Source organism: Planococcus citri, chromosome 4, assembly GCF_950023065.1.
Source record: "Planococcus citri chromosome 4, ihPlaCitr1.1, whole genome shotgun sequence".
Taxonomy (NCBI): Eukaryota; Metazoa; Arthropoda; class Insecta; order Hemiptera; family Pseudococcidae; genus Planococcus; species Planococcus citri.
Genome location: NC_088680.1, coordinates 66304839 through 66326975, shown reverse-complemented (window position 1 = coordinate 66326975; position 22137 = coordinate 66304839). Strand labels below are relative to the sequence as shown.

General features: G+C 33.7%; 1 protein-coding gene across 7 annotated transcripts in view; it reads right to left on the bottom strand.

The window, feature by feature from the left end:
* The window catches only part of LOC135842339 (FH1/FH2 domain-containing protein 3-like), an 88013-nt gene that overhangs the window by 5237 nt on the left and 60639 nt on the right, over positions 1-22137 (bottom strand). For 3 of the 7 annotated variants that reach the window (XM_065359752.1, XM_065359751.1, XM_065359755.1), the window contains exons 8-19: positions 17017-17122; positions 16642-16848; positions 12372-12552; positions 12166-12291; positions 11550-11740; positions 10784-10918; positions 6894-7172; positions 6463-6776; positions 6237-6375; positions 2067-2227; positions 1786-1968; positions 1584-1703 (exon numbers count right to left, since the gene is read on the bottom strand). In XM_065359752.1, the coding sequence (XP_065215824.1) occupies positions 1584-1703; positions 1786-1968; positions 2067-2227; positions 6237-6375; positions 6463-6776; positions 6894-7172; positions 10784-10918; positions 11550-11740; positions 12166-12291; positions 12372-12552; positions 16642-16848; positions 17017-17122 (2142 nt within the window). The remainder of the gene's footprint in view (positions 1-1583; positions 1704-1785; positions 1969-2066; positions 2228-6236; positions 6376-6462; positions 6777-6893; positions 7173-10783; positions 10919-11549; positions 11741-12165; positions 12292-12371; positions 12553-16641; positions 16849-17016; positions 17123-22137) is intronic. The other 4 variants (XM_065359756.1, XM_065359750.1, XM_065359753.1 and 1 more) reach the window with 2 other exon arrangements.

Below are 22137 nucleotides of genomic sequence, written 5' to 3'. Positions count from 1 at the left end.
ATTGGAGTGCAGAGTGAATTTCGGGGTTCGAACTCCATTTGATGAAATTTTGTTGAAATTTCAAGTATCAAAAATTTACTGGAGGCTCCAGCAATTTTCAAACAGTCGCTGGAGGCTCCAAAATGACTTGATAGCGTGTTGAATTTGGAGTGCAGAATGAATTTCGGCTTTCCAACTCTATTTAATGAAATTTTGTAGAAATTTACAGTTTCAAAAAATTTACTGGAGGCTCCAGCAATTTCCAAACAGTCGCTGGAGGCTCCAAAATGACTTGATGGCGCGTCGAAATTGGAGTGCAGAGTGAATTTCTGGTTTCGAACTCCATTTGATGAAATTTTGTAGAAATTTCCAGCTTCAAAAACTTATTGGAGGCTCCAGCAATTTCCAAACAGTTCCTGGAGGCTCCAAAATGACTTGATAGCGTGTTGGAATTAGACTGCAGAATGATTTTCGGCTTTACAACTCCATTTGATGAAATTTTGTTGAAATTTCAAGTATCAAAAATTTATTGGAGGCTCCAGCAATTTTCAAAAAGTTGCTGGAGGCTCCAAAACGACTTGAAATCTACCTGCAGTTGTCTTTTTTAACTGCATTTTCAAGTTTCAGAAATATACTGGAGGCGCGAAAAATTTGCAAAAAGTCACTGCAGACTCCAAAATGACTTGGACCCCACCTGCAGTTGACTAGATGGTGTGTTGAAATTGAAGTGCAGAGTAAATTTTGGCTTTCAATTCCATTTGATGACATTTTGTAGAAATTTCCAGTTTCAAAAATTTACTGGAGTCTCCAGCAATTTCCAGAAAGTTGCTGGAGGCTCCAAAACGATTTGAAATCTGTCTGCAGTCGACTTGATAGCGTATTGAAATTAGTTTGCAGAATGAATTCTGGCTTTCTAACCGCATTTGAATGATATTTGTGGGAATTTAAAATTTCAAAAATCTACTGGAAGCTTCAAAAATTATCAAAAAATCGCGGGAGGCTCCAAAATGATGCAAACTCACGAGCAGTCGACTTAATAGCGTGTTCAAGTTGAAGTGTAGCGTAAATTTCGGATTTCCAACTTCACTTGATGAAATTTTGAGGAAAATTTCAAGTTTTAAAAATCTACTGGAGACTCCAGAACTGCTCAAAACGGTTTGAAACCACTTCCAATCGATTTTACAGTCCGAAAATAGGGCATATCCCAAATTTCAGATTTCCAAGTCAATTTGGTAAAATTTTGATTTTTTTCCTCACTTTTTGGCATTTTGATTTTCAAAAATTCACCAAAAAATCAAAAAATGCTCTTTAGCTCTTGAAATTTTGACTGGTGTTAAATTTTTACATGTTCTTTCGACCTAGCTTTGTCCAGTTCAAAAAATAAAATCTACGATTTCGACTGACCTGTCAATCAAAATGCTCACCAATTTGTCTGTAAAGCCATTTTTTTTGACAAGCTGATTCAAAATGTTCCTTAGGATGTCCACATTTAAGAAAAAAGTTGTCTCAGGAGATCGGGGGGGGGGGTAAAATTATTCCTACAGTCATGCCGGAATATAAGTATTACATACAAGTTCATGTCAAGTAATTCAGCAACTACTCACTTCGGCTCCATTTAAAAATATACCAATCGACAGCAAAGTACTCAAAATAGCCCGGAATGTCTTATTGGCTCGCAGCACTTCCATACCTTGTTTCAAATCCATCAAAGGGTCCGCGATTTCCTAGCGAAAACAATCACACAGATTGAAATATAGCACAATACACAGTTACCCAAGTATAGTCTAAAATACAAACAATACCAACCTTTTCAATATTTTCGTAATTCAATTTAAAAGACCACAGCTTAAGACGCGCCGTTAATTCAGAAATCGACGCCAAAGTGAGTAAAAAGTGTTCTGCTGTACCCAGTGGTAGGTCAGGATTGGCGGATTGGGCTTCTTGGATTTTCGATCTTTCTTCTTCAGTCGGTAACATGGTTAATAATTTCTGAAAATGAACACAAATTGACGAGTAAATTAACGAATAATGAAGAGAAAAATAATTGATAGTCATCAAACTCATCATTATGGAGATGTCAAACGTACTTCTATTCCTTCTCTATTCATCACAGTAGAATCCATTTTTAAAATAGCGGTTTTGATTGATCTAGGTGGCGGTAACTTGGTCATTCCGATATTTATAGCATTCGAACGTTTCGGATCCAAAACGATGATTTCCTTGCTTTTATTCATTTCGTGTTGTTTCTATTCGCAAAAAAAGAAAGAAAAATTGGAATAAATGAGCTATCAGGTGTGCATAAATTAATTATCTATAAAAATTCGTTTCATTACCACTATACAAACAAAATTATTTAAATCTGTGGAAATGAGAAAACTTAATGAAAACAATCAACTCGTGAATTCGTGATACCAAACAATAGTGAAGAAGATTTCAACACAAAAGTGAGAAAATACGAGTATATTAATAGGTAGGTATATTGTGTAATTTAAGTATATTAAAGAAATAAAAACGAAAGGGGTACGTATATCAACAACAGGTGCTAATTAAAGTTGAAGACAGGTGATGAAGTGATGATGAGATGACACAAGGGTGCAAAAACATAAAGCAAGTGAGTTGGAATGTAGTAAAATTTACTACTTTGATGAAATATTCCAGCAAAAAATAGAAATCAATAGGTCGGTTTGATTGAAATTTTTGTAAAAATCACAATTTTTCGATTCAATTGCCCTAAAATAATATTTCAGATACTTCTAACTGAAATATCAAAACTAAGGGAATAAAATAATATTTTGATGGAGGTTGGAAATATCGAAACGACATGAAACTTCAATTTCCTGTCATAATAACGATGAGTAAATTTGCAAAAATTCGAATTTCACTGAAATTTTATTTCCTTTTTGATAATTTTGATTAATGATACGTTTTTTTCAATCATATAATTTTAACGTGTTTTCAACACCTTTTCAAACAATTTTTGCCACATTTAGGAACTTCATTATTATTATTATATTTTTTTTGGTAATTTTCGTAAATTTTAATAATCATAATTGAACAAAAATATTCTAATTTTTCTAAAAAAAATCCTCATTTTTGGATGAATTGCACAAATGCTTCATTCATGTTTTTGTGTAATTTTAAACAATAAGTAATGCAAATTTTTGTTACATTTGTAAAATTTTACTGAAATTTCATAACTTGTAATTTTCGTAAATTTTAATGCTCTTTTTCGTGTTTTCACGTCATTTTGATATTTTATGTATTTATTTTCAAACACTTTTTTGTCAAATTTTACTGAATTTTTAACGCTTAAAATTTGTGTTTTTAGGTCATTTCAAGGGCAGCCTGTTTCATGTAATTTTCGCTACATTTTGTCAAATTTTACAGAAACTTCATAACTAGCAATTTTCATTGATCATTTATCAATGTTTTTTTCTCTTTTTTTCAATCATTTCAACACGTTTTAATATTTTAAACACATATTAATGCAAATTAATACGCCTTTCACAGAAATATTATCATAATTTTGGTGATTTAGAGTTGTTTTTAAGACTTTTACTGGTGTTTGAAGGAGGTTCCAAAAAATTAAGATTGGATGATTTTTGCAAAATTTTGCCAACATTTCATTAATTTTCACTAATTTTTATTAATTTCAATGCTCATTTTTGGATTTTGACGTCATTTTTTTTTTTGACAAGTTCTCAACTCTCTTTCGTGCAATTTTTTGTAAAATTTTAGTGAAATTTCAACATTTTTTGGCAATTTTTCATAGATTTGTATTTATTGTACTTTTAAATTAGATCAACAAGTTTTCAAGACATTTTCATATTGTAATTTTTGCCAAATAATAAATTTCATGATTTTAATGCTTTTTTTATGTTTCAGTAATTTTAAACTCGGTTTTTTTTTTCATTTTTAACGCAATTTTTGTCAAATAAGTATTAGGTACTGAAATTTTTGGGTTTTGAGGGGGGGGGGGGGTAATATGGACTTTTCATTGGTTATGTTATTTTAATTTCAAGCTCGAGTTTATACATTTTTTCAATGGAATTTTTGGTCATTTTTGGTCATTTTTATTTTTAATATTTTTTTATGCTTTTACATCATTTTTGCACATTATTAAAAAAAATTTTAAAAAACAGAAGTTGGACTATATTGCAACTTTTTGGTGAAAAAAGCGAGACTTTTTGTCAATTTTTAACCACAAAGTGAGAATTTTTGCATTTTCTCGTTAAAAAAAAAAAAAACTGGCAAAAAAAGTGAGACTTTTCAGAATTTTTGAAAAAAAAAGTTACATAAACTTTTTCCAGCAATTTAGCAACAAAACGAGAATTTTTGTCAATTTTTTAGTAAAAAAAAACAAGACTTTGGACAATATTAACAAAAAGCCACAATTTTTGGCAATGGCAAAAAATTATAATTTTACACAATTTTTGAGAACAAAGCAAAACTCTTGCATCATTTTTGGATAAAATGAGACTTTTCTGGAACTTTTTGCAAAAAAAACGACAATTTTTAACCATTTTGATAAAAAGCCAAAAAAACGAAAATTTTTGACAATTTTTGGCAAAAAAGTGCTACTTTTTGACAATTCCTACCAAAAAACTAGACTTTGGATATTTTTTTTAGAAAAAGTGAACCCCCAATTTTTGTCGAAAAATCAAACCTTGCGATTTTTGTTTCAGTAAAAAAAAAAAAAACTAGAATAATTTTCAAAAAAAAGTAACATTTTTTAGAAATTTTGCTAAAATAAAAAGCGAGAATTTTTGTCAATTTTTCACAAAAAGCAAGAAATTGACAATTTTAACAATTAGCAGGACTTTTTGACAATAATACTTTTTCGCAATTTTTGTCGAAAAATCAAACCTTGCAATTTTTGTTTCAGTAAAAAAAAAAAAAAAAAACTAGAATAATTTTCAAAAAAAAAGTAAATTTTTTTAGAAATTTTGCTAAAAAGCGAGAACTTTTGTCAATTTTTCACAAAAAGCAAGAAATTTATAATTTTAACAATTAGCAGGACTTTTTGACAATAATACTTTTTCGCAATTTTTGTCGAAAAATGAAACCTTGCGATTTTTTTTCAGTAAAAAAAAAAAACAAAACTAGAATAATTTTCAAAAAAAAAGTAAAATTTTTTAGAAATTTTGCTAAAAAGCGAGAATTTTTGTCAATTTTTGACAAAAAGCAAGAAATTGACAATTTTAACAATTAGCAGCACTTTCTGACAGTAATACTTTTTCGCAATTTTTGACGAAAAAGCAAAACTTTTTTCCAACTTTTTGGTAAAAAGGGCAGACATTTGATAAATTTTCAGAAATTTTCGAAAAAATCAAAAAAAAACGACTTTGGAAGCCCAAAATTTGATTCCGCTCTTCAAGTGAGCCTTTCTTCGAGCAAATAATTACACAAGGTACCATAAAAATGAAGATTTAAAAACGCTAAAATCGATATCACATTCTTTGCTGAGAGCTTAGAATGCTCGAGTAGAATTGTTATGGACCAAATACCCACATATATTACACATACATAGATATACGATGATACGAAATGGTGATGGGAAGAATATTTTCTAGCATGCAAGTACATATAAATTCATAAAAATAATTAAATACCAGTTTTTGTCACAAACTCATGCTATTAGAATATCACCTCAAAAACTTAACACGCCAATATTTACGGTGAAAGAGGAAGGAAGAGGAGGGGGAACAAATCCGAAAATTTCAGAACTCGAAATCACCGATTTACAAACTCCAGAATGATCCTCCTCCTCTCCAACATCACATGCTGAGTCACAGATAGGTAACAACACACTCCGGTACATAAAATAAAATAAACTTCAAAGTGATAGGTTATAAATAGAAAGGTATTCGTAACATTACATTCAAATGCAGGTACGTTTATGAAACATGTACGAGTATAAAAAGTACATTATAAAACTCTGTGAATTCATTCAAAGAAGAAAACAGGTGCGATAGGAAGTGCATCATTATTACCATACACGTGTGCAAAAACAGAGATAACCTGTATAGCGCATACGCCAAATTAAAAGCTTACCTCCTACCATTAGGCAAAATTCGCAGTAACCCGGAAACCAGACCAAATGAAACATTGCAGTACATAAATTAGAAATCCATAATATGATACACATGATTTTTCAAAAATTCAACCATATTTTCAAAAAGATTCATAATGAAGATTGTAGGTAACCATAACCACAACAAAAACAGCTTTAAAAAAATCAAAAAATCGTATTCTCACCTTAGATATAAGATCCTTAGCTCTCGACTCGAATAAATGCTCTAATCTCTGAGTATCGACAGACACTGGGAACATTTCATCCCAAATCAGCTGCTTCGAATTCAATTTAGCCATAACGATAGGATCTTCGCGAACTTCCTATGAAAAAAGAAAAAACGAAAATTACCTCAAAAAACATTCAGAAAACTCCAATAACGCTATCTAAATTCAAAAATCAAAACCAACCTTCCAAAATAGCTTCACAGTTTTCTTAGCTTTATTACTAACGCAATTTGGCACACTCGGCACAGGAGGTGGAACACAGCAGGGTGGAGGAGGCGGAGGAGCGCCGTTAGCGCTGCACGATGGAGCCAGCACATCGTGTTCGTCGTCGCTCATTAGATCACTGAAATCTAAATCGCATAAATGCAATGCTCTGGTACTAGTGGCTAGTAATTCTTCCCAATGTAGATCGGTTTCGCTCTTTTTTATTTCGGCGCGAACGCATTCGTTGGTAGGACTACGAAGTATATCACAGCGTGATTGAGATTTGGCCAGACCTGGAAATAAATTCAATTCGAAGGAACGTGAGTAATAAAGGGTGAAGGTGCAGGTTCACAATATACCTATCTACATAAATACTAGGTTTTATAGCATCTTGATTGTACATTACATACCTTCCATGGCTTTTGAAATAATTCCTTTCATTTCTTCGACTCTGCCTATATTTTGTGATTTGGTATTATCGTCAGCAGCCGGAGTCTGTAACGTAGCTAACTTTTGCGTGATATCCTTCACAGTGGCTTCTCGTTTCAAAGTCGGAGACACTTCTCCGTTTTGATAATTATTTCGCATTACGTTCGTCAGCGACGTATCTTCCATGCTTTTTAGTTTATTGACTGTATTATTCACGTAGACTTGAGGTATGCAGTAGTTCGCGTTGCCATTTTGGATACCTAGAAATACACAGAGAAAAATGTCTTTCGGTTAATATATGATCAATTGATTCGGATATTGATGAATAAATGCTGGTACAGGTAGGTCTGCATGCCTGTTTCACTGGATTTAAGTGAGTCAGGGTACCTTCTACTACGACAAAGGTAAAATGCAATAATGAATAGGTAGGTATACGATGAGCATGTCTACATGTCTACGTATGAAAGTAGGATGATTGAATGTTTGAGTTGAGTCACCATTCACCAACTAATGAGAATTTACTTTTTTTTTTCAATATACCCAACTCGAAAGTTGATGTATTCAAATCAACAATATTGATTAAATTGATTGAACACATTTTTATCACTGATACCAGATGCCATGCCGCGGCCGTTAGAAATACACGAGCAAATTAATTAATCACATTTGAAAATGAATCATCCCGATAAAAAACTCTCAATACATTATACTTTATCAATTCTGTAATTTTTTTGGTCGTTTATGAAAAAAAAAAATAAAAATAAAAAATACCGGGTCAAATTTCAAAAATGCAAAATTTTACTTTTCGATTTTTTGAGGATTAAAAAATTCAAATTTGGCCCATTTTCCACGAAAAAAATCCAAAAGCTGTCGTCCATTGACGAAAAAAAATAATAACACGAAACACTCGACCCCTCCCCTTTAGTCCATATCAACGTAATTTTAAAAAATTTTCAATTTTAGTTAAAATTAAAGAAAAATGTTCAATTTTTTGCACAAAGTTCCTTACAACTCTTGAAAAGGATTCAATATTATGTATTTTTCAGTCATTTTTGGTTCACATTTTCATGGTGTGCTCGTCATTTAAAATTTTAAAATATTGAAAAAAAAGAAGTTCCAATTTTTTGGTGGGATGGAGAGATCGGACAAAATTTACTCAATGCAGAAATTTTGCAGAAAAGGACTTTAACAAAAAGAGGCAAAAAGTACAGCATCGGACAGGAAATGTTTTCAAATGTGTCAATGATAGAGGATGGGAAGGAGGGGTGGGGGGGGGGGGGGGGGTGAATGTAAAGTCAAAATTTATTCAAAACAAAATTTGGCAGAAAAAAACAGGATTTTGCAATTTTGCCAAAAACGTAGGACTTCGAATAGGAAATATGTTAAAATGTGTCAATGGGAGGGGGAAAGACGCCGAAATCAGGTTAAAATTTATTCGAGGCAAACATATTTCAGAAAAAAAACACAATTTTGTCATCTAACTACTTTTTTTCAACAAAATTTTCAGAAACCTCTCCCTCCCACCACACATGAAAATTTACATGATGAATTTTAGCTTTTCAACTACATTTGATGATATTTTGTAGAAATTTCCAGTTTCAAAAATTTACTCGAGACTCCAGCAATTTCCAAACAGTAGCTGGAGGCTCCAAAATGACTTGATAGCGTGTTGAAATTGGAGTGCGGAGTGAATTTCGGTTTTCCAAGTACATGTGATGAAATTTTGTAGAAATTTCCTGTTTCAAAAATTTACTGGAGGCTCCAGAAATATCCAAACAGTCGCTGGAGGCTCCAAATGACTTGATAGCGTGTTGAAATTGGAATGCAGAGTGAATTTCGGCTTTCCAACTCCATTTGATGGAAATTTCAAGTATCAAAAATTTACTGGAGGCTCCAGCAATTTCCAAAAAGTTGCCAGAGGCTCAAAAACGACTCGAAATCTACCTGCAGTAGCCTTTTTCAATTGCATTTTCAAGTTTCAGAAATATACTGGAGGCGACAAAAATTCGCAAAAAGTCACTGGAGGCTCCAAAATGACTTGAACCCCCACCCGCAGCTGACTAGATGGTGTTGAAATTGGAGTGAAGAGTGAATTTCGGCTTTTCAACTCCATTTGATGAAATTTTGTAGAAATTTCGAGTATCAAAAATTTACTGGAGGCTCCAGCAATTTCCAAGAAGTCGCTGGAGGCTCCAAAACGACTTGAAATTAGTTTGCAGAATAAATTTTGGCTTTCTAACTGCATTTGAATCATTTTTGTGGAAATTGAAATTTCAAAAATCTACTGGAGGCTCCAAAAATTATCAAACAATTGCTGGAGGCTCCAAAATGACGCAAACTCACCAGCAGTCGACAAAAAACTCGTATTCTTTCATTTCGATCAGAATTATAAAAAAAGAATAAAACAATACAAATGAACGCATTAATGAATTTTTTCATTTTTTCACTACCTACCTATTTGACTAAATTCACTACTGCTATGCTACTTTCACTACCTGTTAGATACTCAGTGTAAGGAGGGATAGGACAGGGATGAGGGCTATATTCATTCAAGTCAAATTTTTTATTTTTAATAAAAACCAAGAAAAATGAGGAATAAGACATGCAAATTTTGAAAAAAGATGAATTTTTGACAAAAAATACCTACAGGAATTTTTTTTGCAATTTCTACAAAAAATAGGACTTTGAACAAGAATTGTTTCCAAATGTACCAATTTGGGGAGAGAGAGACGAGATAAGGTTAAAATTTATTCAAGACATGATTTTTTGTTGCAATTTTGGGTAAAAAATAAGATTTTGGAGAGAAACTGTTTTCAAATTTTTCTGTAAGGGGAGGAGGTGAGGGAAATTTTTCATTTTTAAAGACAATTAGAAAAAATGAGAAAAACGTCCAAATTTTGAAGAAAAAAAAAATAATTTTTGAATTTTCAACAAAACACAAGAAAGAAGGGCTAAATTTTCTGCAGTTTTGGCAAAAAATCCGGACTTTCAACGAAAACTTTTTCAAATACCTCAATTTTGAGAAGTTTACCAATTTCAGAGAGGTAAATAGGTAACAATTTTTGCAAAAAAAATTAATAAAAAATAAAAAAACAGATGATCTGGGGCACTAAGGCGATGTTTTGTATCAAAACGTCTTCAATTCTAATATTAGGTACCCATCTAATTTCATAAGATTTGATAAAAACGAATTCGATAATGTGTTCATCAATTTGATTTGAAATTCGTTCATCGATAAATTATGCTGAAATTTCAATATTAATACCTTAATTTCGGAATCAAATCATATCACGTCAGTGCCGGTGCCAGGTTTTTTCCTAGCAGGGGAGTAATTGAGCCCAAATCAAGAAATTTTGTCAGCTCACGTTTTTTTTGGGGGGGAGGGAGAGAGGGGCAAAATCAAGTTTTCCGGGAGCAGAAACCAAACAATTATGTCATTTATTCATTTCTTTTTTCAAGAAGATGGAGAGAGAGACTCCAGTGACAAAAATTTGTCTAGAAAGTAGTTCTCTCAAAAAAAATGAAAAAATTAAGTAATACCTATGTGGCCAAATGAAGGAAGGGTGCAAAATTTTGAAGAATTTTCAAGTTGTTTTTTTTTACATTTGTTCTAGTGAAACAAGATCGTAGAAATGCTTGGGAAATTACAACTTTTCAATATCAGAATTTTTTTCAAAAAAAAAATGAACTCTTGGTGGGGATTATTACCCGCCCCCTCTTCCCTTAAAACCAGTACTGTATCAGGTAAATAGGTATAATGATGTGAAGAAAGCAAAAAACAAAATCAAAATAGCAAAATATCTCAAAAAGCAGACATTTTAAAATTAATCATTTATGAGTGTTGATTAAACAAACAAAAAAACAACGCTACCATCTTCACTGCTACTCGTTGTATCCATCATGGTTCGCATATTGCTTTCGTATTGTTCTCTGAGAAGACTACGTTGTCTTTCGGCTCGTTCTCTGCGTCTTCTTAGTCCCGGCGTGACTCCTACTCCGTCCGTAGCTGTAGGTAATGTTTGTTAGTAATAAAAAAAAAGCTTCAAGTAAAACGTGTAAATTCGAAACATTATTATTATTATAGTTATTTTCGTTAATGTCTCTTCAAATATTAAACAGGCATGGCACCTGAATAATATTTGATTCCAAATGCCTAAAAAAACGCAAAATTTCTTCTATAAATTTGCCCAAGTCATAAACCCTTCAAAATTTTAATTTATCCCCTTCTCTTCCTAAAGTCATATTAGCTCAGCGAAGAATTGGTATGTTTTCCTTTTTCAACAAGCTCTTTTGCTGAAATATTCAGGTTCAAATTACACCATATCAATCAATAATTTAGAATTTTAAACTCCCCCCTCCACATCTCTGACCTCTGAGAAAAATTTCAAATGCACACACAACCGTGGTATTAAATATCTTAATCACTATCGATCCGATAATCTCGAGTTGAATTTGATAACGCCACAACACGATACGAATTAATACTCGATTTTAATTTCAAAGCGAAAACCAATTTCTGTCAGTGGGTTATAAACACTGCGAGAAGAAGATAAAAAAGAAGTAGCTTAGTTATAATTAGGAAAAAAATAGTTTTAGCCTGCGATATAATAAATATGTAGGTATATTGGGAAAATTACTTGATTTAATTCGATGGTCGTCCGGAGAAGATGTTTCGCTGTATTGACGAATCAAATTTGTCAATGGTGGAGGTGTAGGGTATGTGGTGGTCATTCCAGTCGAATGTCTTCTCGATTTTCTTCTCTCATCGCAGCCTCCGACACCGTTCATCGAACCGTTTGTTAAGGATTTTCTGTTTCGTAGAGTTTTCCTACGCACAAAATCAGAAATTACAAATATTAAAGGCTGAATAAGAAATTATCATGTAAAATTGTAAAGCAACAGTTTTGATTTTTTTTTTTTTTATTGAAGAGAATCACGTTCAGATCTGAAAATAACATGGCACAATTTTTCACTCTCTCCATTGAAACCCTCTCGCTTTCATGATCAATTCGTAAGACATCTCAAAATTGAACAAACTATTTTTTTGTTTTTTCAAATTTTTGATCGGAAGTCAGATTTTAAAGTAGGCAAAAAACGTGAAAATTGAAAAAATTGAAAAATTATTTTTATATCAAATAAATAATTGATTTTAAAAATTATTAAATAAAAATTAAATTTAAAAAAAATAATGAAATTATTATTTTTCGTAAATTTTTTTTTGTTTGAGTCTGCGCAATGATTAACCCAGCTCACCTGATCGTTTCATCGAGCTGCTTCAAAGGAGTGCTTTTATCCTCTCCATCTTCGTGTTGAAGAACAGCCTCGTAAATTTGAAATTGCCTCAGCAGATCTAGATCGGTGCCTTGTTTTGACATATATCTGCAAAAAACAATACAAGGAAGTGAAAAAAAATGCACTTTCATTCATTATAGGTAGGATGCTTAATTCAAAGAACGTACTTCCGAATAACCGATTCGATATCTTGTTCTTCCAGTAAATCAACTTGATCGTAATAAGTATCTTGATCAGCGATCCCATTCAAAGTTTTATTGACCAGCGTCATGGCGTATATCAAAAGCTCCGTATCTGTGGCGTCGTATTCGTGCAAAAGTCGCATTATATTGCTCCATGGAAGAGTACCTATAGATAAGAAAAGATCGAATTAAGTCGAAAAATTAATATAAAACTTTTAAAAATACGTATCAGTATTTATCAGAAATCATTTTGAAAAATATGCCCGTCAAAAGTATAATTATTGGTTCATGAGTATGTATTTTCTACTCAAGCCCACTGAGCTCGAAATTTTTACATATTGCAAAATTATCGCCAGAATGAAAGTATAAACCTCGCTTAATTTTTGAGAGAGTACCATAATATGTAATTCGCATAGTCTAACCAAGCCGACCAGGCAACCATTCATACCCACTCCACACTTCCAGTTCCACAGCTCATCATCGTCACTCTCAACAACTCCGTATTAAAATTATTCAATCATAAACGCGAAGAAAAAAACAACATAAAAATGAATAAAATTCCTGCAAATTGAAATTTTCTCTTTCACGTAAACGAACTGGATGGTAATTAAATGACCGGCTGTTTTATGATCGGTATGAAAATTATGTAGCGTATTTTCAGTTACTTATAAGATACGATAAGTGAGATACCTACACGCTAAGTCTATAAAACAGCCATATAAGATGCAGATTGGAGAGGGATAAAGAGTGTAGTAGGTAAAGTGAAACATCATTCGCATCTGCCTGCGAGAATAACTTCTATACAGTGAGCCAGGTGGGTAATTGGGTAATTTGGTAAGTCACGGTTTTAAAATTGAAAAAAACAGTAAAGACTTGGCCAAAAAATACGCACGTGTGTGCTTTCGACCAGTGCAGTTGTGAGTTGTTTTTTTTTGCCAATTTTCGTAATTTTTGGGAAATAATGAGCTCGGCAAAAGAAGATGCAATGCTAAGATTTTGAAAATTCTTTATTATCAGCATTTCATGTTCATTTTAATTTCAATCTTTAACTTGATCATTCGATTGGAAATGATTTCATCAAAAGGGATTCGTGATAAAAAAATTTAAAAATATAACATTGCATCGAAATATTAGTTTACGAAAATGATAACTTCGATTTCAACACATCAAAGGTGTAAATTCCTACGAAGAATGTCCGTGCAGTTTTTCCAGAACCAAGAAAAGTCAGAGAATTTAATTTTTTCAAAAAGTCGGCGAAATGTGAGGAAATTTTGCCATTTTTACATAAAAATTGAGAGAAATTTTTAAAATCAACGAATATTTTCCTAATTGAAAATTTTTTGCACAGAAATACTTAATATATTTGAGGGGGAGTTGGAAGGTTACATTCTACAATCATCCAGTGTTTCTTTTTTGCTCCAATTTTTACTTGGAAAATTGGAAACATTTTTTGTTCAGTTTTCGTTTTCAAGATTCCAAATAATTACTGTTTTTCATTTTTGTCAATTTTTTTTTGAATGAGAAAAAAGATAAAATTTCAAAGAAAGCGAGTTTTGAAAACCAAACAAAACTCTTCAGGAAAAAAATGTCTGAAATTTTATTTATTTTTAAGAAAATACTAACGCTGCAACAAAATTTTTTTTAAAATGATGAAGTGCTGTACCTACGATTTTTAAATTTTGGGACATTTCAATAAAACCCCCTCCCCTTCCCTTCAATCACACTGTCAGTCTGGAATTCATCTATGCTCTCTACAGATTATTCATTTGCAAATTTTTACTGTTTTTAAAAAAGTTTCCTCAAAGAGGGTTTCACGAGGTCAAAATTATTCTGTGATTTTTGAGTCTAATTTAGGTCATGGGAACTGAGCCACCAAACCAAAAATCACTCAAATTACAACTTTAAAATTTTTAAGGCATACAACCGCCCTCGCCCCTCCCTTCACCTTGAGATACTGATATCCTAAATATTTGGAGTGAGCACTTACTTAAATTTTTCAGTCAAAAAATTATTGAAAAAAATAATTTAGCCATCAGAGGCGATCAAATCCGAAAATTTTTCAAAATGAGGACCCTTCAACCCCCGACAGACGGTTCAATGGCCTTGAGAGGTCTGACAGACAGACAGACAACCTGCAGAGGTCCGACAAAAGGGTGAATGACCTTGAGAGAGCCTACAGGCAGGCAGACAGACGACCTTAAAAGACCAGACAGGCGGGTTAATGACTCTGAAAGTCCAGACAGGCAGACAGATAATCTCGGGAGGATGGACATATACACTATACAGGTCAGTGACTTTGAGAGTTCAGACAGATGAGTCAATGATCTTAAGATGCCAGACAAAAAGACAGACAGACACTTGGGAAAGCCAGACAGATGGGTCAATGACCATAAGGTCAGTGACCTTCAGAGTCCAAACACGCGCGTCAATGACCTTGAAAAACCCCCGGACAGATGACCTTGAGAAGCCATACAAGCAAACACGACAGACTGAACAAATAGGTCAGTGACCCCAAGAGACCCAACATATGGGTCAATGACCTTGAGAGTCCAGTCGGACAGACGACCTTGGGAGCCTCGACAAGTAGGTGGGTGACCTTTGAAATCCAGACACACGGGTCAATGACCCTAAGGGGCGAAAAAGCCAACAAATATAATTATATCCACAATTTAAAACTGTTTGCCCTACTATCACGAACACTAGAATCTGGAAAAAATGGTCTGAAAAACTGGGAAAAATCAGCGAAAATATATATTTTTTTCAATTCAAAATTCTCCAAGAAGCGTTGAAAATTGCTCAAAAAGACCCTCAAAAAATTTTGGTGATCAAAAGTAAGATATAAACCAAGTTTCAGCTTTTTACCTCTACTAATTTCATTAAAATTTCGTGTTTTTTTCAGAAAAAATAAATTAAATTTTGAATTACGAGCAAAATGAAATTTAGCCTGAAGATGCATTTTTCAAGTGCTTATTCACTTTCAATAAATGAAGAGTCCAGGGAAAGAACCAGGTAAGTCACTTTTTTTCAAAAATGAGTTTAGGGTTGAATTAAATTCACACTGAGGAGTAGAAAAATGTAGTCCATTTACATTTTGAAAAAAATCGATTTTTCGTGGTTAAAATGGCCTTTAAAAAAAGAAGGAGAAGAGAAAAATGAGCAGAGACGAAATGTGAGGCGATAGGAAGAAAATTTCAACATCGTCAACTATTTAGAATACAAAAATTTTTCATTATGTCATCATAATAATCGATTTTCATCGAATTCAAGTTGTTGCGAAACACTGATTTTTCGATTTTTTGCTTGATTTTTTCACGAAAACAGTGACTTTTCAAGTCGTGACTGGCTCATCTCTTCATTTTTTTCCTACAATGCCTCAAGTTGTGTTTGTGGGATGTTGTGTGATGTATTTCCAGTCATTACCTTGATGAAATTCAAATTCGCTACAAAATTGGAGCCTTCTGATATTTCAAAACGCCGTAACTCAGAAGTTTGAAAAAGTGACTTACCTGGTTCTTTCCCTGGACCCTTCAAATTTTAAAACCAAGTTTCAGTATTTTACCTCTACTAATTTCAAAATTTTGTCCCCCCCCCCAGAAAAAATAAATCAAAGTTTTGAATCACGAGCAAAATGAAATTTAGCCTGAAGATGCATTTCCAAGTGCTTGTTCACTTTCAATAAACTTCAAACATTGAATTTTTTTTGTCCAACTCAGAAATGTTTTTGCCAGTTGGTGTATCTCCCTCCGGCCTCGTGATGAGGAATCTCTAGGGGTCTCCAATTCAGGTGGTATTTATTGATTACTAATTCCAGGACGCTCAGTACAAATATTTTGACTTATTTTTTCCATCCTTGAGCTCTCCAAAACCTCCCAAAACATGCCCAGAATTGTCTTCTCAGTTCTCAGTGCTCCTCCAACTTTCGAAAAAAATCGTAAAAATCATTTTAAAAAAAATGACGTATTAAACACTTGATTTATGATAATTTTGAGAATGCTAAGTTTAATTATCTTGGATTCGAATCTCTCGATGCCCCGCCGTCTAATCCTCAAATTAGGGGGAAAAATGAGAGATGGAGGCATTAATAATTTATTCTAATAGATGAAAACCGTTGAATCCCCCCCCTCCTTCAAATAGTGGACGAGTAAAAATTACTGTAAAAATAAAAATTCCTTTCAAATTCCAGACAAGTTTACGTTCTCGAAAGCCCTTCAAATTCAATCAATAGCATTGAAGTATAAAATCAACAATCACTAACCTTGCGATAGATTTAAGGCGTGTATAGCTTGTATGAGGAGTAGACAATTCGACTCGACGTATTCGACAAATACCAATAATAATTTCAACGCTGTTTTCACGACTAAACGAAATTTCGAACTGACTAGAGAGTACAACCACTGGATGGTGGGGTTATGTTCCATGACACCGTTCATTCCATCAACGTACAGCATTACTTGTCCCAAAGCTGCAACAAAAATCAAAACAGGAAATAGGTAAACATCGCGATAGTAAGCTAGGTGCATTTTTGTAATTTTACATTAATACGAGTACCTAACTGCAGCATGAATTTGAATACATTAATATACTACGTAGGGCTACGATACACCTGCATCACAAAACCCACAACACCTACCTCTTAATATATAATTTTGGTAATTCTGATCCACATCCGAGCCAACTTTGATCAAGCAATCTAAACCGTCATTTTGGACGAATTCGTGAACCAAATCTTTATCTTCCTGAAACATGGGAAAAATCGCCACGGCGCAACATATTAATTAAGAGTTACCATCAGTAAAGAAATTAAAAAACGTCGTTCACAGCCTCAGCCGCGCGCCAACATCCGAATTTAAAAATAAACAATACGCCATTAAAATTATTATGTTACGGTTTACGTGCGAATGGATTTTGGGATGTTGGATGTTGCATAGTACGGCCTACACGGACACGAGCACGGGCAAGCGGCCATGGTGCGGTATATAATAATAATAAAATACTACATACTACACAAACGCAGCCTCTTCTTCTCTCGACGTCAACGCTTAAATATACACTAATTCGTAATCGTAATACATAGTTAACTTTATTAATTATAAGTTGTGTAAACGTATAATCGTTCATCATCGTCTACTGGCTTTCGCCAATGGCCCAAGTCGATACATTTTTACGCAATTTCTCTGCTTCGCGACGTCATATCTGTTTTCAATCTTCTTATCTTTGGCCATTGTCAACATCGCGAAGCAACGCGGATGCGATTATAAGAATTATTTTCCACGATTCTGGAAAATTATACTGATTCCTCTTCCTCATTTCTTTGCCAATGATTCGTGGACTTTTTGCATTAAAATCAGGCGAAAAGTTTTTCGAGATTATTTTAGCAGGGACCGAGCCGAAATTTGTTTACGATGAATCGTAAAAATCATCTAGGATTCAAAAATCCCTCTAGTCTAGTTTACCCATATTTATTGGATCGAAAGAGCAGACAAAAATTTATCACCTGTAAAAATTTCAAATGCTAAAGTGCCTTTTTCAATTTTTGGCGAATTTTCAAAAATCAAATTTTGGCCAAAAATGTGGGAAAAATCAAAATTTTACCAAATTGACCTAGAAAGCTGAAATTTGGGATATACCCTATTTTCGACCTGCCAAATTGATTGGAAACTGTTTCAACCCGTTTTGAGCGATTCTGGAGCCTCCAGGAGATTTTTGAAACTCGAAATTCTCACAAAATTTCATCAAATGGAGTTGGAAAGCCGACATTCATTCTGTAAACTAATTTCAATAAGCTGCGAAGTCGACTGCAGGTGGATTTCGATTCGTTTTGGAGCCTCCAGCGACTTTTTGAAAATTTCTGGAGCCTCCAGTAGATTTTTGAAACTTGAAATTTCCCCAAAATGGAAATGGAAAGCCAAAATTTACTCTGTACTCCAATTTTAACACCCTCTGAAGACGACTTCAGGTGGGTTCAAGTCATTTTGGAGCCTCCAGTGACTTTAAGTTTCAAAAATCTGTTAAAAGGCTTCAGTAATTTTCAAAAAGTCGCTGGAGGCTCCAAAACGAATCAAAATCCACTAATGGAGCAACTCTTGAAGATGTCAACCAACGCGTCTTATTTGTTAGAACAACTTTTAGACACACACAAAAACCAAGGTTGGACAATCCTATTAGTCCACAATTGATCCTTGGTAAACACTTTGCTGACATTGAAAACCAAAATGTGGCATGTAACATAGTCGACAAGGTGATGTATCAGTTGATCACGATGGTGAACTGGGCCATTCCTACTCTCTGATATTTTCATATCACATATACCAACCCTCAATGCAGCACCTTGTACTGAAAGGGATAAAAGAGAGATTCTACCACCCAGTCGGGCTGGCTGCTGTAGGTTGTCTACTGCCCTAAAGCGACTACCTACAGATGGGCCAAATAAAATAACACTGGCTGGTGTGGAGAAAGTTCTCAAACGAGCTGAGAAGGAACTAAATAGAAAAGAAAATCCAACACTCTAACTGGGGAAAGATAGAGACCAAATCAAATGAGATCTTCACCCTGGAGGAACTGTAGGATGATCTGTTTAGACAACACTCAGTTTGCCCCGGCCCATTGTGTCAGCCAAGACTTCAGGATGTCCAAGGGCATAGCGCTCCAGTTCAAACAAGCCTTCAGCAACCAGGACACTCTGAGGTCAAGGAGTGCTAAGGTTGGTGAAGTAGTTGAGCTCAAAAAAGATGGAAATTACATCCTTTATGCCATCACCAAAGAACATCACAATGATAAGCCATCAATCAAGGACTTTGTAACAACGATGAAAGCACTTGCTGCCAAATGTGACCAACTCAAGATCAAAAAGATAGCAGTACCACATTACCAACAAGGAAGTACTAGCAAGAATAGGAGAGGAGCGGAAAGTCGTAGTTGAAGAACAGAAAGCTAAAGTATTTAGCTCATAAAATACGAGAAAATGTTATTTTCATGCTAGCAGTACAGGGGAAAATCCAAGGAAGATCGACGAGAGGGAGGAAACGATCGGACCTGTTAACAACAAACTCACTGGCCAACTCCCCCTGCAAGACCCTGAAAGAAACAATTAGATACGCTAGATACCGGCTAATATAGATGGATATATACGCTATCTCCTGTAAAGGAGCGTGACTACGACGACGACAACGACCAAGACTAGGGTGTGGTCTGGATAAACTGGAGTGGCCAACAGTGAAACAATCCATCATTGAATGCTTCAGTGACCACCCAGTTACTGTCAGAGTATGCACCTAGAAGAAGAACAGCTTCAATCCTGATCTACTAACCAAACATCGACCAGAAGAAGCCCTGTAAATAACCCATCAAAATGCATTACCTCAAGCTGTAAATAACTATAGTTAGATTTTTCAAAACCAATGCATGCCCTACTTACAAATATTTTATTATTATTTTTTTTTCTTTCTCAGAGACTATAAGCTTAAATAAATTTAGTGTGGGGTTCTTCCTTGTATTATTTCTTGTATTATAATGCTGTACATATTTGCAAAATAGACCAAGTTAACTAATCATAGGGGGAAGGCGCCTAAAAGTGCGCAGTCTCCTATAGTGCGCAGTGCCATATCTCGCGATTGGCACCACTGAAAAATTTGTGAGTTGGCTCATTTGAAAGAGCGTGTTGTGACGATCATTTTGATGTACTGTATCATACATGCCATTTGGCTAAATTTTACGCGTGCAAAGTCAAAAAGTGTGAATTTTTGATTTCTGATATAATTTTTTTTCTAAAATTTGATACTTGGTTTTTTTCTAAATGATTTTTTTGAACATTACTTTAATAATTTTTTTTTGTGAAAAGTTGACAATTTGTTTTCATCTTGTCGTTTTGCGAAAATTTATGAGTCAAGTTATATTACCGTGACACGGGGTAATTTCGGCCACTTTTCGGGGTTTTTTCTTTACAGACCCCGCAATTTTGGGGAAGGGGGGCTGAAAATTCAAACTTAAGATACTTCTAACACCTATTAATGAATGACGTTGTTACATTTTACTCACCTCAATTACTCTGCTCCTGACATTGATTTGAATAGTGGCCGGAATTACCCCTCAAAACGGGGGAATTCCGGCCACCTTACTGTTTTTTCGAATAATTGAAAAAATGATACCACCATCTTACTGCAAATTTAATTTCCAACAAAAAGGTATCATCACTTTTTGCCTATCTTCAATCCCATGGACGCTATTGTCGCTATTCAAAGAATTCTTGACTTCATTTTTTTTTGAGGAAAATTTTTTCATTTTTTCTTGAAATTGATATTTCTCCTCCAGTTTTGAAGATACCAAAAATATGCCAAGAACCTTTTTTGTAGGAAATTAAATTTCCTACAAAATGGTTTTTACACATTTTCGATATCTTCAAAATTGAAAGAGCTGAGAAGAAAAAAAGGAAAAAAATATACAAAATCTTACTATGACTTTTTTATAAAGAATAGCCGTAAAAATCGCAAAAGTCAATTAATCGGGATGTTTTTTTCGCTAAAAGTTACTAGAATATTGGGCGTTCAACTGTACCTCCTTCATTTATTCCAAAACTATTTTCAAAATATATTCCCAAACAAAGTTATTTCCATTATCTAAATTATCAAAATATGAACATCAAAACATCATGATCCATAGAACGTCTAAATAAAATAGATTTGGTCATCATAGCACATAGATATACTATTTAAGATCTCCTCTTTCGATTGCAACCTGTGGCAAGTTCGTAACACCAACAGTAGGAGCTCTAGTGCAAGAATTAGTTGGAAAAACAGGAATGGCCGGAATTACCCCGGGTGTCCGAAATTACCCCAGATGACGGTATATCATTTTGTAGGGAATTTTATCCTCTTTAATATGGTTGTAAGAGTTTGAAAATTCATCTTTTCGTTTTCTTGAGAATAATTTTTAAACAAAGAGAGGATATTTCTGAACTATGGGTTCCCAATAGTGCGCATCCTAGAAAATCTGTAAATGTGACGCGGCCAGCGATACCATACCATATGTCGGAAAACTTTTTTTTGAGATAATCGCGTTTTCATGGAAAAAGTCAGAAAATATCAAAAAAAAATTTTTTGTCGATTCATATACTATGAAGCCTATACTTTGGAATGGGTGTACCCACCGATCTCAAACACGTCGTTTTAGTGGTGAAAAACCGGTTTTACAAAAGTGCTTTTCATAAAAAAATGTCAAAAAAAAAAAAATATTATGATGTAAAACCATTAAAAGATGAAGAAAATCAAAAAAAAAAAAAATTTAAAAATGTTACAAAAATAACCCAAACTTTCAAACACGTTTTTCTCAGAATTTTGGTTTTTGAATTTCAAAAAATACGCAACTTTGAAATTTTGAAAATTTGTCAGATTTTAATATTTTGAAAATCTGTTTGCACCATTGAAAAGAGGAAGAAAAACACTACCAGAAACCACAATAAAACAAAAAAAATTTTTGCCGACATATGGTATGGTATCGCTGGCCACGTCACAAATACACATGTGTTTTTCACTACATGACTTTTGTTTTGATAGCATGGAGTGTTAGATACCTGTAAAAGGCTAAAGGGTGTTAGTTTTCAGTGAAGAAACATTCCTAAGAGTGAAAGAATACTTGAACAATGGGCTTTCTTTGCAGAAATGAGCTCATACATAACCCCTACTCATTGTAAAACATATTTTTGCAATTTTTGTCAAGTACTCAATTTTTTATATCTGTTCTCAGTGTTCTCGTAGTA